Consider the following 19,345-nt stretch of genomic DNA (forward strand, 5'->3'; position numbering starts at 1 on the left):
CTTATAATGGGCCGTGGTTGGATCTTCCATGAAGACAAAAACAAACATCAAAATCAAGTCACGTCAGCTGAGCTTTATTTCTCCAGCTCTCTTCACACACAGATGCTTCAGAGCAGCTTTACAGTGATGAAAGGAAATTCATTTAGTTTTAGATGAAAAGCTAAAGTAACTTTTTGATCGATTAATTTCTGTTGTAAAAACTGATTTCAAAATGTAAAAACACATGTAAAAAAATGTATTGCACAAAATGAAAACAATAATGTAAATATTACTATAAGTGTGAACAAAAAAAATGTAAGCGCATTTAAAAAAAAAAAAAGAATGATTTCATCTCTTAAATGTCTCAGCGTGTGTTTTGGTCATAATTAAGATTTTAAGTCGTAATTTGGACTTTAAATCCAAAATTTAAAGTCCTAATTTCAACTGTTCATCTCAAAATGACTTAGCATGTCATATTTTTTTACTTATTATCTAATAATGAGGACTTTTAAAATCATATTTTCAACATTTTATCTAATAATTATGACTTAGCATATCGTATTTTCGACTTTTTATCTCACTATTATGACTTTTAAAATCATATTTCTGACTTTGTATCTAATAATGAGGACATTTCAAATCATATTTTCAACATTTCATCTTATAATTATGACTTAGCATATCGTATTTTCGACTTTTTATCTCACTATTATGACTTTTAAAATCATATTTCTGACTTTGTATCTAATAATGAGGACATTTCAAATCATATTTTCAACATTTCATCTTATAATTATGACTTAGCATATCGTATTTTTGACTTTATCTCACTATTATGACTTTTAAAATCATTTTTCTGACTTTGTATCTAATAATGAGGACATTTCAAATCATATTTTCAACATTTTATCTTATAATTATGATTTAGCATATCGCTCGTATCTCACTATTATGACTTTTAAAATCATATTTCTGACTTTGTATCTAATAATGAGGACATTTCAAATCATATTTTCAACATTTTATCTTATAATTATGACTTAGCATATCGTATTTTCGACTTTTTATCTCAATATTATGACTTTTAAAATCATATTTCTGACTTTGTATCTAATAATGAGGACATTTCAAATCATATTTTCAACATTTTATCTTATAATTATGATTTAGCATATCGCTCGTATCTCACTATTATGACTTTTAAAATCATATTTCTGACTTTGTATCTAATAATGAGGACATTTCAAATCATATTTTCAACATTTTATCTAATAATTATGACTTAGCATATCGTATTTTCGACTTTTTATCTCACTATTATGACTTTTAAAATCATATTTCTGACTTTGTATCTAATAATGAGGACATTTCAAATCATATTTTCAACATTTTATCTTATAATTATGACTTAGCATATCGTATTTTCGACTTTTTATCTCACTATTATGACTTTTAAAATCATATTTCTGACTTTGTATATAATAATGAGGACATTTCAAATCATATTTTCAACATTTTATCTTATAATTATGACTTAGCATATCATCAGGCATTATAGGAGAAGACTCAGATCTTGCGTGCCAACGTGAACTAGAGAAAAACATTATTTCATTATGAGATTTCCCCCCAATTTGAATTGTTTTACTTCAATTAGAATTTTGTGATTTTTTTTTAATGAAAGATCAAAAGGATAAACATTGTAGATTTATTTTCACAGCAATTGTTTGATCATATTTAGCAAAGGTGCCAATATTAGTGGAAGGCACTGTAGATACTATTATTCCTAAACGGCAGAAGAAGAAAAAAAATTATAGGAGAAAATAACAACATATGGGTTTAGGATGAATAAATTGCAGGATTTTCATTTTCAGGTGAACTGTTCCTATACAGACAGAGGATAGATGTTTATTCTCTCAAGGATGAAGATAAAGGTCGCAGCACATTTGATGGAAAAGTGCGAGTCAAGGCCAGACGCCGGTGTGGAGAGGAGACATATGGAACTGACGGCAGGTGACTAATCACGGAAAAACTCACGGAGATAATGGGAGACCGAATGAGACGGCGGAGGGAGAGATGGAGGACTCGCTTACAATGGTAAAGCATGAAGGGAAACGGCATGAACAGAACAGGAATCACTCACTGGGGACTGAAATGTGAAGAATGGAGCGAGAGAAGCCGCTGATGACTTCCTGGGGTTACAGGACACAACAGAGCGGGAACAAACCAGAGGAGAGCAGCGCTCCGACATAATGGGCCGGAGAATGGAAAAGAAGGGTGGAACGGAACGGAGGGAAGAAACGACACAAAAACAGATGACATGGGTATGGACCATTATGATGCTGTATGGCAGTTGTGCGAAGGACCTACTGGATATTGCTAATGAGCGATAAAAGCATTATAAGCAATAATGTACAGCCAGCCATAAATGAATCATTCTGATTGGTCAATCACAGTATTCTGCAGACAATATATATATAAATATACATATATATATATTAGGGCTGTCAAAAGATTAATCGTGATTAATCTCATCCAAAATAAAAGTTTGTGTTTACATAATATATGTGTGTGTACTGTGTATAATTATTATTTATATATAAAAACACACACAAGCATGTATATATTTAAGAAAAATGTATTATATTTATATATAAAATATTTATATATAATATAAATTATGTAAATGTATATACAGTATATACATGCAAATATTTCTTAAAAATGTACATGAATGTGTTTGTATTTATATATACATAATAATTATACAGAGTACACACAAATATTTTATGTAAACACAAACTTTTATTTTGGATGTGATTAATCGCGATTAATCTTTTGACAGCCCTAATATATATATATAAATAAATAAAATTACACTATACTGTATAGTTGTTCTCCCAGCCAAACCTTACCCTCCATATTCATTCAATGATTTGTTTGCATCAATCATGAATATTTACTATATTTTAGCTAAATATATACCTAAAAAAATTATATATATATATATATATATATATATATATATATATATATATATATATATATATATATATATATATATATATATATATATATATATATATATATATATATATATATATATATATATATATATATATATATATATATATATACACACACACACACACACACGCATATATATATATATAATACAAATATAAAATATAATATAAAAAAATAAAACCTTACCCTCCATATTCATTCAATGATTTGTGAATATTTGTGATATCATGAATATTTACTATATTTAAAAAAAATAATAATAATAATAAAAAAAGATATATATATATGTATATATATATATATATATATATATATATATATATATATATATATATATACATATATATATATATATATATATATATATATATATATATATATATATATATATATAATACAAATATAAAATAAAATATAATATAATATAAAACATAAAAACATTTATTTACAATAATAATTCTCTTCAATTTAATTTATAAAAATGTATAATTACTTATAATAATCCTTTATAAATAAATATTTACAAATATTTAAGTCTATGTGTGCCCTTTGTCACAAATTAATGTAGGTGATGTAATAATAAAAAATAAGTTTTGCTATGTGGTTATTTTTGTGCATGCACATTTACCTCTCATTAAATTATTTGAATTATATTATATTATTATATAATAACATAAAAATAAAATATATCATGCAAGAAAATAAAAACATTATTTTAATTTCAAAGCATAATATTGATAAATACCTGATATATATTGAATATTGGCGAAGGGCTGTAAAGTACTGCGATATATAGTCCTATAGTGAAAAAATATAACACAGACCTGATCGTTTAGCAAAAACACTGGAGGTTTGAGAGTTTTGTCCATTAATTTATGCCAAAATCAGAAGCAGTCGTGCATGCTATGAAAACCTGGAGCAGACGTCTTTCGCTGTTGTGCAGCACTATATGCTCAATTACTCGATGTAACAATGTTTTGGCTTCTTCCCATAAACACGGGTTTCGCCATGACCTGTTCCTCCTCATCTCTCGGTTTTGAATCTTCCAGCAACAGCAAACTCTTCCACTGAGAGATCTGCCGCCCGCCCGGTCCAGAACGCGGTCAAACTCTGATGTTATGTTATTACGTACAGGAGTTGACTCGGTGCTGCTTTTGTTTTTGTGTTTAGCAGCACCTTTATAGGTTGACCCTGAGGGCTACGGAGAGCGTGACCCTCAAATGGAAGCTTTCAGGAAGAGCTGAGAAATATAATTTATCACCAGAAACTAGAGATGGATATCGGAAGCCTTTAAAAGCCTTTTTCAATAGGAAATGCATCATCAGAGGAGCTGCTTAAATATTTTAATACAGCAATTAAGCAACTTAACTGAATTTTGCATATTTAAAATGATAGAGTTTCTGGGAGAACAGAGAAAGATTTGTGTAATTGGAAACATTTCTTTATGATTAGAATCGGCAAAAGCATTTCGGGATCTCATACAGCAGATTTAAGAAAGTAATGATGTGTAAGAGTACACAGCACTATGTGTAATACTAATGCTGATGATTTCTGCAATGATTGCAATGGCAGAACTGACATACGTGCAGCGCTAATTGGTTGTTTATGCTCTGTGCAGTTCATCTGGCTATAGATGTACAGTACAAACAGTTTGAAAACATTTCATCATTAAGTATGTAAGAGTAATCAGGAGCCAACTGCTACAGAACACAAGTAAACCGCTGCGGTAAATTACCCTCAGCTAAGAAAAAGACTTAAATGACTGAAATATTCACTCCAAATGGAGAGGAAATGCTAAAATTAAGAGTTATATAAGGTTTTTTTGTGTGCAATATTCATGTTAAGGTGGAGATTTAGTGTATGCTAGTTTAGAAGAGTTTCTGTTCGGTTATATTCTGTCATAGTTTGAGAACAGATGTTAAATGTTTTATATTGCTGTACTCGTTCAGCTATGCTATGCTATGCTAATGCTATCAAAGGTAGCATTTATTGAATTAGCTAGTTAAAGCTAGCCAAGTTTCCACTACTAAAAATATGTAAGTTGATCATTTTATTTAAATCAAATATTTGAAGTTAAGAGCAATTAAAATGTATGACTAGAAAATAAAAACTGTAAAAATTTATTTTTTGTTTTGCCAACTTATTCAGGTTTGCACACTTTCCCATTGGTGTCCAAACTTTTGACTGGTACTGTAATATACATACATTTTACAAAAATACAACCGAACAAACATACAAATGAAAAACAGTTCTTTTCAGGTTTTCCATGTAGGTCTAAACTAGATTTTCAGGCACAGAAATGGTAATCAAATGTAAAATATCACTTCAAAATCTTCAGTGTATGAACCCTTATTAAAGTTATTCAGTCAAGAGCAGTGAGTGAGTCTTTTGTCATCTCGTCTTTTATGAGAAAATGCTTCCCTGCCATTGATGATGTCAGTGTTTTCACTGTTATACGGTAGGGGGCGCTATTACACATCTCCTGAACGAGTGCAGAATCTCCTGATCAAAACACAGGCGAAGAAGAAGCAGAAACGAACGATCTCATATAAGAAGATGCATATGAAAAATAATGCGATCATCAACATTAAACAGCATATAAATCAAAACGGCCTAATGTTACTGAATGAAATGTCGACCCAGGACTGTGAAGCTTTGGGGGTGTTGATGGACTCGATCTGTTACTCCATCTGTGTTTTGATCTGAATCCCATCTGTAAGTTAGTCTTTTTCTCAGCTTTTTTTCATGAAACGTACCCACATTCAAGTGTTGATTATAAAGAATGCTTGAAGCTTGAATAAAACAGAGGCTCTTTTGATATATTGCATGTTCAGATATTCATACAACAAGATATTCTGTGGGCCATGAAACTTGTCAAAATGACTAAAAACGCTGGCGGTGACCGGCAAATTTCATGTTTCTGTTCCCTTAAGGAATAACGGACAATGTTTACGATGATACGCGACAAGACCGGCATTTTGACTTAATTTTGTGTGAATATTTGTGCGTTGTGCGACGTGTGGACGCGCGTTCATATCGGTGGAATATCTGCATCATATACGGCGATGCCGATATATCTGCGACAGGCTCATATCGGCCGATAAAATCGGCAGACCGATAAATCGGTCGGGCTCTAACCAAGACTAAAAGAAAGAAGGAAAGAAAAAAATATGTTTTGCATTAAGTATAAATAACCTTTTTTGAACTGGCAATGTACCCATAAATTGTCAATATCATAATTCTGCCACTCTGATATGAAATAATAATAAAAATATTTAAGTGCTCGTACATATTTGTTATACTCTCTTGAATTCATGCTCATTTAAATAGAAAAATCATTGTGTTACAGTAATGAGAATCACCACAGAGAATAATGAATACTGCATTAACAGTAATGAGGACTTTGGGGGAAAACCTGCTTAACGGTCATGAAAATAATGCAAATGCTACATTTTCTTTATGCACAATATAAGTTATTTCTTAGGGTGAAATGGTTTCATTCCCTTCTTTATCACTAGATTGATGCTACTAGTGCACTAACCAAATACTCTCCCTGTCTATAAAAAAATAATATATATATTTTATTTAGAAAACTCCAGTGAAAAATCGCTATTACAAAAGAAAAACCTCTCTAGTGTTGATATGATTTGTTATTGTGTCCTTGTTGTTTCATTCAGCCCTGGGTTTTTAAAAATCCTTGAGGTTTTTCTTCAATAAAGCAGAGCTACAATATAATAAGACAGGAACTATTTACAGTCCGACAATGAAAGCTTTCGGTAAATGCTCAAAGCACAATTTCCACAACAGCACATGCTTTATAGGAATCCTCTATTACTCAAGACACTGATGTCCTGGAGCGGACTAAAAATTTGCTGTAACAAAACTTTAATTCAGTTAACAAAGGCTTCGGGCACCAAAAACTTTAACAAAGTTTTGTTGGAATGATAATAATTCATTTTAAATTCTGAATGTTGGCTGTGCAATTTATGAGCTTAAGAATAAAAATGGCCTTTATAAGGCAAAAATGTGACAAAACTACATTTCCCACAATTCTCTGTGTTAGAATGACAATGTTAAAGTGCCCCTATTATGCTTTTTCGGATACTCCCTTTCATGCAGTGTGTAACAGAGCTGTCTGTGAATGTAAAAGGTCTGCAAAGTTTTAAAGATCAAAGTGCAGATTAAATGGAGTTATTGTCTCCTAAATGAAAGGATCGATTCTGAACTTCCTGAAGTGAGTCGTCAGCTATTTGAGTCTCACTTCCTGCTCGAACCTAAACACTGTAGTTGTAGCCGAGACTGGAAGTGTTTGGTTTGTGTTGTTCATGCCGAGAAGTTCATGTTCTGCTGCCAAAGTAAAACCAATGTTCGTATCACTGTGTGTAAGTGCTGAGGAGGAGCTGAAACTCAGATGTGTGACCCTGGACCACAAAACCAGTAGGGGTCAATTTTTTCAATTTGAGATTTATTAATCATCTGAAAGCTGAATAAATAAGCTTTCCATTGATGTATGGCTTGTTAGGATAGGACAATATTTGAAAGTCTGGAATCTGAAGGTGCAAGAAAATCTAAATATTGAGAAAATCACCTTTAAAGTTGTCCAAATGAAGTCCTTAGCAATACATATTAGCACTAATAGTACATTTTTGATATATTTACGGTATTTTGTAAATTTACAAAATATCTTCAATATCCTAATGATTTTTGGCATAAAAGAAAAATCGATCATTTTGCCACAAATATACCCGTGCGACTTATGGATTTCTATTGTTTCATTAGCGCCATCTACCTAACCCTAGACCCTAACCCCAACCCTTCACTTGTTGGGCTTGTTTCAGAGAGTGAATGCACATTCATTATTAAACTTACGCCTGATGTAAATGGCTTCGTTAATGTTTCATTGACAGTTACGAATTGCAATGAATCACCTAAATTATAGCCTATATTTTCAATTAAAAATTGCGAAATTAAACAAAAGTTTATTAGTTTGCATCCCTAAATATTTCTGTTGATCATTTCTATTGTAGAACAGCTGATAAAATATTAAATGTTGATTTTATCTTGCTTACTGAATTTGTGATCAGCATTCAGCAGCTTCTCTAAACATAAAGCCCTCCTACTTTGATTTGATTTGACTTTTACTTTGAACATTTGACCACTGACAGCTCAGGTGAGATGGTTGGTTATCTTCCTGTTGTGCAATATATCCGTGCATCACCGGAGTTAATATTAGGCAATTATTTCACAACCATTATTATATACACCTCAGAAAAATACAGGAGACCTCAATGGTAGGTAATGGCAATGGCTGTAAGAGCTCGTCCAATCGGCTCTTGAAAAGGAGGGGTTTAGAGAGACTGAATCATTGATCGAACCGTTTCAGACACTGTGAGAAAAGAGCTGATGCTACAATGTATATTATTAGAAAAACAAAGTGTTTTTTGATCTTGAATGTATGTAAATCTATTATGGGAGACTCCAAAGCAACATTAGGAGCCTTTAAAGGGGTCATGAATTGAGAAATACAATTTTCCTAGAGCTTTTGACATATAAGAGATCCACATACTGTAAGTTTCAGAACTAAAACTTCCTTGTTAGTCCAAAAACTGCTTTTATTGTAACCAAGCCTGTAATAGATGGTGAAAGACCGCCTCTGTAGAAGAAGATCAACGCCTACTTCATCATCGCAACTTTGGCCACGCCCACTGGAGTGTTAGTGAGATGACGAGGAGAGACAAGCGATACAGGATCACTGGACTAAAAATAACATCACCTTCCAAAGGATCCTAATGCTAGGAATGAGCTTATGTTCAACAATGTGAATGTCTCAGTTGAGCATTAGTTATTTGTATTCACCACATTTCAAAGTCGATTCTTTGGTAAATCAGTCACAGTTTTTCAAACAGACTTTTACAGCATGGACTCGACAGTAATGCCACAACCTCTAATGCCTGATCTGAGACCAGTGATTTCTGATAAGATTCATGTACAGTCAGATGTTCTTTGTCTATGTGTCAGTAAATCAAACCAGTGACTAAATGCTCAACTCCACATTGTTTCTCTCAGTAGATGAAAATAATCTGTGATTTAAACTGATTAAATTATATATAGAAAGCGATCAAAGAACGCTCCCTTTTCATTCGCTGGAGCTGCAAATATATCAGCCAATCACACCAGTGGGCGTTTACACTGAAGTCTCACAGCAGCCAATCACAGCAGTGGGCGTTTACACATGTAAACATTATACTAACATTATAAGTGCACCCCAGGCAACATTATAAAACAATAAAAGTTCATGGCCCCTTTAAAACAGCGGCACTTACAATAGACCCTTTTCACAGACTGTGATGACACGTTTTAACGGTCATCAATATTTTAAATCCTGCAACGTTTTTTGTATTATAATTTTTAAAAATATATATGTACATTTATAACACTAATATTTTGTATTTTATTACTTTTGCATCAAATTACAACAAAAAAGTTACCGCTGCTGTGAGGGTGTTTAGTAATAGCGTCTATGGGAGTGATGGTAAAAATTAACATATTTCTCTCTTTTCACTGCCGTTATCAATCTCACTCTATTTTTTCCCTCTTTTTGAAAGTTGTGAAATCACTCCTTGGGCGTTTTTATTTTGCTATGTGAGCAAATGGGCACACAAAAAAAATATTTAATGTATTCTCTCATTCACAGCTATAATATTTAACCCAACTATGACGACTTCCGCTCTGAGAAACCCGGAAATGTGAAAAGGGTCTATACAAGCATGAATATCACACCCAATGCACGTCGTTTTTTGATGTATTGCTAGATGTATATAAACAAGCTTTATCAATAAGTATAAAAGAGAAAAATAAATACGTAATCGTCACTTATTCCCAATCAAATTTCATGTTTCTGTTCCCTTAAGGAATAACGGACAATGTTTACGATGATACGCAACAAGACCGGCATTTTGACTTAATTTTGTGTGAATATTTGTGCGTTGTGATCCCTTCAAACATCCTAATTGGGACATCCGAGCTTATGCATGGGAATTGTGCTGTTGTGTCACAAGCTCTTTCAAATGCTTCACGCAGCAACTGGAGTTTGCTCAAGTTATGCATTATTAAAAAGGGTGAAAGCGATGCACTTTGCTGAGTTTACAGTACCAGACCATTTGCTTTCAAGCACCATCAATGGACACATCGCTATTATCCGTCTCCGGAAAACTAGCCTCGGGGAGCGGGAATTGCACATTTGTTTATTCTGTACAGTGGAAAGTCACTTCCTGCAGGGTGTTTATTTATCCTCGTCTTTATGCCTTTGTAGATTTCCGAATGTTTCGAGAGTACAAAACAGTGCTTCAGAGTTTGAGTGCGAGTGTGTCTGCGATAGAGTACTCACTGAAGAGTAACATGCTGGCATTGGAAGCCCCGAGGCGGTTGGAGGCGAAACAGGTGTAGTTGCCAAAGTGTTTTTCTGTGACGTTGGTGAAGAGCAGCAGGGAACGTGTTTTCTCATTTTTAATCTTCAGCGTGTTATCGCTCTCTACCGGCCTGAGAAAGAAGCAGTACGAAAGATCACACGTTAGTGTAGCCGAGTTGTCATGTTGCCCAGTATGTGCTGCTTCCCATGGTTCACAGCGTCTCTTTCACTCGCTTTGTTAATGTTACCGTACCTTCGGTCATCCCGGTACCATTCAAAGGACGCGGTGGGCACCGCCATAGCTTCGCAGCGCAGGATTGCGGTTTTCCCCAGCTGGGCCGGCATGTTCTTCACGTCTGTAATTACCGGTGGATCTAAAGACAAAAGCAGACAGTGTTCGGAAGTTAAAGTACAAGCACTTGCTATTCAATTAAAGGAATAATTCACCCAAAAATGAGAATGATGTGCTCTACTCAGCATCATGACATTTCAAACCTGAATGCTTTTATCTTTTCCCTAATCTACACATTCCTTTAAAAAACATTAAGTCATTTTTAATGGTACTTACATTGGGCTGTAATAAAAATGTGTTTATACATTGATAAAAACCAAGATGTATAGTAGAGACGATTTTCTCATTAAACTGTGATGCACAAACGTTATGCATTATTCATGCATTATTATTTTTTATACCTTGGTCTGTTTAAATACTCGATTCTGATTGGTTGGAAGGTGTGCAGTAAAACCGTTCAATGCACAGGTAGTTCCAGTCAGTTTGATTACAGTTCGAAATTAATCCGCCACTATAAACCATAGACTGTAAAAAAATATGGACGTAGTGTCCGTGACATCACCCATAGGACATAAGAAGAGCCTTTTTGAAGCGCAAAGTAGGGATGAGCTAGCCTTTGCCATCTTGTCAGCGCGTGATGACTAACAGACAGCAGATAAATAGCTATCCACCTGTCACTCAAAGTGGCCACGGCCTTAATTATGCAGAACTTTAATGCTTTATATAATGTAAACGAATGAGTTATAAAAAAAATTCACCCCCCTCAGAGTCGTCATGAAGGGCAAAATTAGCCACATAGACCAAAACCACAATGTGTCCCAGACTGTAAACGTGTTCTTCTGCTGTAAAGTTGGGAATTTTAACATGAGCTCAATGAGATTCTGCTCCTTCTGGAGTCTGTCTCTAGTGGCCAGTCGATTAATTGCAGTTTAAGTCACTTCCGTATTGGCTTCAAGAGAAACTGGAGGAGGAGCCGCTTCTATAAACATTGGTAACCATAGTAACACAGTTACGCTTGCAAACAGAGTGAGAGACATATTAAAATGCTTATTTAGGTAACTTAGGCTAAATTAATACATGATTGATTAACTTATTCTAACATTTTGCTTTAACATTCTCTTTCTAACATTTTTCAATGTACATTTATGAAATGCACTTGTAAAGCTGCTTTGAAACAATGTGTATTGTGAAAAGCGCTATACAAATACATTTGAATTGAAAAATTGAATTGAATTAAATGGATGATTTTTGCATATCGTTTAATTTGCGCTGTGAATATGGCAATTTTGAGAAATGGACCAAGGCACAAGACGAAATAGAAGACTTGGAGAAGACGTTGAATGATAAAAATTGGCACAAAGAATTAACACCAGCAGAGCTAGATAAGATATAAGACGACAAAGATGAGGTCAGCACGAAAAAGACAACTAAATGGGCAGTTAACACTTTCAGTGACTTTTTGCGCCAGACAGAACAATTGTGATGTCGAGACCAGTGTTGGGGGTAACGCATTACAAGTAACTTGAGTTGCGTAATAATATTACTTTTTCCAAGTAACTAGTAAAGTAACGCATTACTTTTAAAATTTACAACAACATTTTTGAGTTACTTTTACAAAAAAGTAACGCAAGTTACTTTTTCACATTAATTTGACTGACAGTTCTCCTGCCCCCATGTTGAGAGTAAGTGTAGAGACGTGTGTGTAAACATGAGGGTTATTGTAGTTCTAGACTAAATGTGAGCATTTATTTATCTCACTTGCACAATAAAGATTCTGTACTCCTCAAAATGAATAAAACCAGTCAAATGCAAAATCAGAGTACTATGCAAACCTCCAATAATTAAATGTTAAATAAAACAACTGTTTTTATGCATAATCTACCTTTATATTTAATTTATCAATGTCTTGCTGCTGACCTTTGATGATGAAAATTATTAGATTTTTAGTTTTTATTGGTAAAACTTTTTTCTCCTCCATCCTATTCTAGCATTATCCAGAATGGCAGCAGAGCTGCGCCCTCTACTGTTCACGTGTGAATCTGCATTTTTACCTCAGCCTGGGGCTTATTATTTCAATTTTGGTATGAAGAGGTCTTTACCGTTGCACAAAAATATAACTATTTTGTTATAAACAAAAACAAGCCCAGCCCAGGTGAGAAAAAGTAATGCAAAAGTAACGTAACGCATTACTTTTCTTAAAAAGTAACTAAGTAACTCAATTAGTTACTTTTTAAGGGAGTAACGCAATATTGTAATGCATTACTTTTCAAAGTAACTTTCCCCAACACTGGTCGAGACCTACTCTGCTTCTCTTTTAAATTAGACTTCTCTTTCTCTTTTTATGCCTCTGTTCAGTCTACTGCTGGACGCGGATACAGTGTTGCAAGTGTGATGTGTCTCAGAGCAGGTGTTAACCTTCACATTACAAAATACAACATTCATAAGCATAAGTAATAAAGACTTCAAGTCAAGCAATGCCGTCTTTAAATCAGTTTTAAAGCGCTACAGGAAAAATGATTTATTAATTCCATGATAAATGGAAATGTTGAGTTTAACATCAATTAGTATAACGATGAGTAAAACAATCCCCAAACGAAATAAAAAAAATATTTAATTTAATGCATTTCAATAAATGTAATGTGTCTTTATATTTATAGTAGCCTAAACTGTGGTTAGAGATGCCGGTTTTATTTCACACTCTACATAATTCATTGAAATAAATGATATGATTAGTTCAAATAAAGATTGCCTTGTCACTGTTGCCTGTCATTCATAAATAATTGTATTAAATCCATTAAAGAATCATTAAGTCAGCCTATGTTAGCTATATGCTTAAGCAACGAGGGGACTTCAGACTGTAGACTTTTAAGAAGAGATGCACACAGTGCAGGTAACTCGCGCACGCATCTCTCTCTCTCTCTTTAACTTTCAGTTCTCTCTCTCTCTCTTTTAATAATGAATTTAAATAAATGTGATCATTTGTTCAAATAAAAACAATCGGATGGCTCTACTTTATTTAAAGTGGAGCGAGTGCTAGAACCAAATTAAGAAAAGAACTGTCATTTTAACCCGTCTGTTATAAAAAAATACACCGTAAACATCAGTTACAGCTTTAACTTGTTTTTTAACTAAATCAGTTTCTGAGCTTTTCTCTGCAATATTCATAAGAATGAACTCTTTTAATCCAATCACTGCTCTGTTCGTTCACCTCTGTCTGTTCAGCTTTGCGTTCTGACACGTCATACGTGTATGTTTCCTCAGTACAGTTGCACAAAAGTGTCGTTTGAATTTTCCCTTCAATGCGTTCAGAGTGTTTTAAGTTTTTTCTGGACATACTATAGTGCAGTGTTTCTCAACCTGGGGGTCAAGACTCCCACAAGGGATCGCTAAAGATTTAAGAGGGGTCACCAAGGTTTGAGGGTTAGGTATTGAAACAGTTACCAGTTTCACGGTGACCCACAATGCAATTTCTGACGGTTAGTATTACAGTTTAAAGGAACACATTTTTTGAATATAGGCTTGTTTTGCAACCCCCCCTAGAGTTAAACAGTTGAGTTTCACCGTTTTCGAATCCATTCAGCCGATCTCAGGATCTGGTGGTGGCACTTTTAGCGTAGCTTAGCATAGATCATTGAATCTGATTAGACCGTTAGCATCTCGCTCAAAAATGACCAAAGACTTTAGATACTTTTCATATTTAAAACTTGACTCTTCTGTAGTTACATCGAGTACTAAGACCGGCGGAAAATGAAAAGTTGTGGTTTTCTAGGCCGATATGGCTAGGAACTATACTCTCATTCCTGCGTAATAATCGAGGAACTGCCATACCATGAGTGCAGCGGCGCAATGATATTACGCAGCGCCTGAAAATAGTCCCCAACACGCTCAATGTGCAGGCAGGTTGTAACGTTGGTTATGTTGATGGAAGTTAGCCTATTTTCAGGAGAAGAGTCAAGTTTTAAATAGGAAAAATATCAAAACTCTGGTAATTTTTTGAGCGAGATGCTAACGTCTAATCAGATTCAATGATCTATGCTAAGCTATGCTAAAAGTGCTACTGCCAGATCCTGAGATCGGCTGAATGGATTCGAAAACGGTAAAACTCAACTGTTTAACTCTAGGGGAGTTGCAAAATGAGCCTATTTTCAAAAATAGTGGTGTGTTCCTTTAATACAATCATTATTAAAAATTTGATTACCAGGATTTGAAAAACTCATAGTAAATTCTGTCCAGTATTAAGCAAAGTAAGCAAGACACAGCAGACAGTTTCGTTTTTTAGGAAAAAAATGGCTGAAAGAAGTGAGAGGTTTCACAACCTGATTGCTAAAGAAAATCATATGAATGAAAGTATGAATGATTTCTGTTTATCTCTGAAGGGAACTGACTGACTGTCTTAAGAAAAGGTTTGATGGCATTTTCTTTTCATCTTCTTCCCTCTGTGTAAAGTGTAGTGTTTATAAGCCAAAGACTTTATATATATGAAGACGGTGCACTCCGATTACTTATGAATGGGAGAAAGTGCAATGCCGAATATGGCGAATAAGCCCCGCTTTCTAAATGAAAGAGCCAATCGTTGATTAGTAAAGTCATGATTGTTGTTGTCAGATTTCAAATAGGATATGATACATTTAATCATAAGCTTGAAAAACAGTTTTGTAGAATTTGATGTTTCCCCATTTAAAGAGATAGGAGCTGCACTTGCATCCCCGAGAGGCGTTTCAAAGATGGCCGCCGAGTGAAATGACTCGTCTTAAAGGGACTTCGTTATAAGCTCAGCGCTGCTTTGTTTACAGTGGTTACCGGGGAAACAGCTCTATTTCTGCTGTTCATAAGTGCCACCTACTGTCAGAGACTGGATTTGGTTTTGTCGGCGTTTTATGTTTGTGAAACTCAGACCACATTTTTATGCGCCGTTGTAAACTTTAACAAGTTAATGGAAAATGTAATGTGCAATTCAGATTATAAGGAATCAAGGATTATTCATTGAGCTGATAAAATAAGTGATATTTTTCTTCATTGTCATTTATTAGGGGGGTTGGGGGTTACAGCGGTAGTTACGTCTGATCATGAATGCCACGAAAATGAATTATTCTGATAGCCACAACAGACAATGTAGACAATGAGGAGTGGACAAAAAAGTAACTATGCCTTTATTCTTTCTGTGTTAAACTGATGCATGTCATTTTTTTCAGAGATTAAAGTGCTTGTAAACATAATGAAAATACTATTAGAGTTTTTTCCCCCTCATTTTTCAGTTATAATGTGGATTTGTTGATATTTCAAAGAAAAATGGATCAAAACGTATTTGATTTGTTCATGATAGTTGTTAATGGTAAAAAAAAATACATCAAGGTGCCCCCAAATCTGTTGTTTGTTTTTTAATTTCTCCGCTCATATATTAATATTCATTTACCTGTATAATGAGTGTCTGTTTTATTTTTATCTATAGCCTACTCACACTTTTCCACAGCTTTACACGCCTCTTTCTTGAGTCTTGTTCAAATCTGAGGTGTGAACGACCAGTGCTAAAACAGGGGGGGTTTCATGACACTTTAAGTACAGTAATGAAGTACTATTACTCAAGTTCTTTTACAACCCTGTGGAGATGATGAAAAGAGAGTTTAATTCTATAGACGGCTGACAGAAATTCAATTTATGTTTCCATTACACCATCACAGAGTGTTCTGAAACAGTCTCAACGATCTCATTAGGATGTCAATGTGTGTTCCTGACGACTCGACTTACAGTTGACTGTGACCTTGACGCGCCGTGTGTCTGCCGGCGCCACGCCGTTATTGGTGATGCATTCAAAATCCTCTGCTTGATGCCGCTTGATTTCTGTGATTTCCAGAAATTCGCCCTCGCTCAGGAGACCGTCTGTGAAGACAAAAGACGAGAAGGTAATTGAATACAAGCCGCCATGGCACACAATGTCATACGTGAGTGTAATTGGGAGGGTAGGTGCACCAGGATCATTGTTCCAGACGGTCATATAACAAAAAAAAGGCCTGAGGACATGGAGCAGGGAGAACGACTTATCCGAGGCGACTCTCGGTCGGTGTACCATATGGGACGGTTCTCCGGAGTAACCAGCTGTTGAATGTCTTGCCCTGGAGCGCAATGGTGACACGGGAATTCACAGATTTAAACCCGGCTCTTTAACCACTACTCTAAAATGACTAAACCATCTCACCCAATCCTTATAAGTTTATTTCAACAGTGTTCAAGGTGAGCCGTGCTCGCTGTGGAGTCAAGACATCTGTAAATATGGGCAAACATACAAAATGTCACATTTTATTATTGGCTGTTTCAACAGTTGGCTTTTAATTCCATCTAAATTACCCGGAAGAATTTGTACCAGGAACTTTTTTTACAGGAACTTTTTTCCCCCCCAGACCTGCTACTGTCTGCGTTTCCACTGCGGTCTAAAGTACCGTGAAGATTAGGCAAATTAGTCCAGAGACGTGGGACTGCGCGCGACTGCTCCTCCCAGTCAGCGGCGGACAGTCATCGTTTTTGCGCGACACTGTCTGCAACAATAACAAGTGGAGGAGATGCAAGCAGCGCTGCTTTTGCTGGTTATGTATTGGTTTACTAAAGAGGTCATTAACAAAACTGCGGAAAAGAGACGAGCACTGATACTAAAGCGTATTCTGAAAGCTCGTAAAGCAAGATTTAAAATAAGACAACGTATGTTATTATCAGTTATTACGGACATCGACCGTGAGATGGCTGAGATGAACGCGCGCCATCGGACAGAAAGAGCAAGACCGATATTTGCTGAACGCAGAACGATCCTCGCAAAAGACTTTTAAAAATGCCGGTTGAAATAATATGCTGCGCCGTGAGCTCAACCAATCAGCATGTTCAGTGTCCAAGTCCAACCCCCGAAAGTTCCTGAACTTTGAAAAAGTACTACCTCGTGAGCAGGGACTCTCGGAGGGGGAAATATTTACCAAAACTTCATATAGACCCTGGTTCCTGCTGTCGAAACACACCGAGTACCACCCCAAAGTTCCTAGTTCCTGGGGAAAGTTCCTGCGGTGGAAACGCGGCTTAAGAGGAACAGCACTTTTATCCCCCAATCTAATGTGAGCATAAGCATTGGGCAAATTGACTCACGTGTTTCTAAGTGATCAGCTGTGTCCCGTAGCATTAACAGTACAGTGTGTAATATTTATGAGGATCTATTGACAGAAATGCAATATAATTTACATAACTATATTTTCAGTGGTGTATAAAGACCTTACATAATATGTTGTTATTACCATAGAATGAGGCATTTCCCCTTACAGTGAAGTTGCCTTTTTACGCCGTCATGTTTCTACCATAGACTGTAAAGAAATATGGTAGTAGTGTCCGTGACGTCACCCATAGGATTCTGATGAGCCGTTCTGAAGTGCAAAGTATGGACGAGATGGCCGTTGCCATCTTGGCAGCGCGTCACTCCCGGATAACAGAAAATTAGCAAAAAGGCGGGACGTGGTAGGGCTGTGCAATTAATCGAATTTCGATTTCGATTTTGCCTCCCAACGATCACCAAAATAGTACAATCGAGAAAAAACGATTATTTTACCATGTTCAGTTTTGCAAGAACACTCTTATTTTGTCTTGTGTTCTGAATGAAACGCGCACGCGCTCATCCGGCCCTCTCGAAGCCACAAATCTCTCTCAGGTCGTGAGTCCCGTGACTCGTGTGCATATCATCCGCTGGAATTTAAAAACTCTGCGCGAGTAAAGATGGCAGAAGGAGGGCAGTTACAGCAGCGTTTGGTGAGCAAAAAAGGCAAAACCAACTCCGTTGTCTGGGAACAGTTTGGCTTCGAGGAATCAGACGACGAGCAGAAACATGCTAAGATTTGCTACATGGTAGTGGCTGCAACGCAAGGGAACACCACGAATTTGTTTAACCACTTGAAAATTAAACAGAGTGACCTATGACAATCTAATAAAGAAACAAAAACTGACGAGAGCAGGGGTGCCGTGTAAACGTCCTTTTTTCCCCTCATATTTTTCAAATAATTCTCTCTTTGTAAACTTTGTTCAATGCATGCGAGTGCTGCTGTATTTTCGAATATGACCAGTCGTTTTCACCGTCATCACCCGGGTTTAGTGCCAGAAGACGCGAATGAGAAGCCGCGCGCGCTGTGAGAAAATGTGTCTCTGTGCTCATCCGAGAGCGCGCACACGTCTCTCAGCGCGCAAATATTGAGTTCTCTTTCAAATCTTGCTCTTGAATGGACAAACTCAGACAAAACGTATGTCAACATGTCCATCTTGATGAGTATCCTAGCAGACGTAGTCTGAATATGCCTTAAGTGAACTTTATACAGTCGATAAAGACGACTCATATCCGAGCATTAGGTCTTAAAGGGGCAGTAGCCTTTACTGCTGTCTGTTTAATGTCAAACAACAAAAGACAAGGACATCACTCACTGCTCTTGATTGAATAGCTTTTGTAAGTTTAATAGGATTAATCTTTAATTTATGCACTCAAATATGCAATGTTATTTTACATTTGATACATTTCTGTACCTGAAAACTAATGTTAGACGTACCTGAAAAGCATATCTAGCCGAACCATATTGTTGATCTTATTTATTTGTGGTTATCATTTTTACGTGAATACTTTTATACTTTGA

At 35.5% G+C, this 19,345-nt stretch overlaps 1 protein-coding gene across 1 annotated transcript in view; it reads right to left on the bottom strand.

Annotated features, from left to right (window-relative positions):
• iglon5 (IgLON family member 5) overlaps window positions 1-19,345 on the bottom strand; it is a 305,750-nt gene that overhangs the window by 6,211 nt on the left and 280,194 nt on the right. The window contains exons 5-7 of the mRNA XM_079837615.1: window positions 16,449-16,580; window positions 10,665-10,785; window positions 10,391-10,542 (exon numbers count right to left, since the gene is read on the bottom strand). Coding sequence (XP_079693741.1) covers window positions 10,391-10,542; window positions 10,665-10,785; window positions 16,449-16,580 — 405 coding nt within the window. The remainder of the gene's footprint in view (window positions 1-10,390; window positions 10,543-10,664; window positions 10,786-16,448; window positions 16,581-19,345) is intronic.

Source organism: Gobio gobio (assembly GCF_949357685.1).
Source record: "Gobio gobio genome assembly, chromosome: 15".
NCBI classification, from domain to species: Eukaryota; Metazoa; Chordata; class Actinopteri; order Cypriniformes; family Gobionidae; genus Gobio; species Gobio gobio.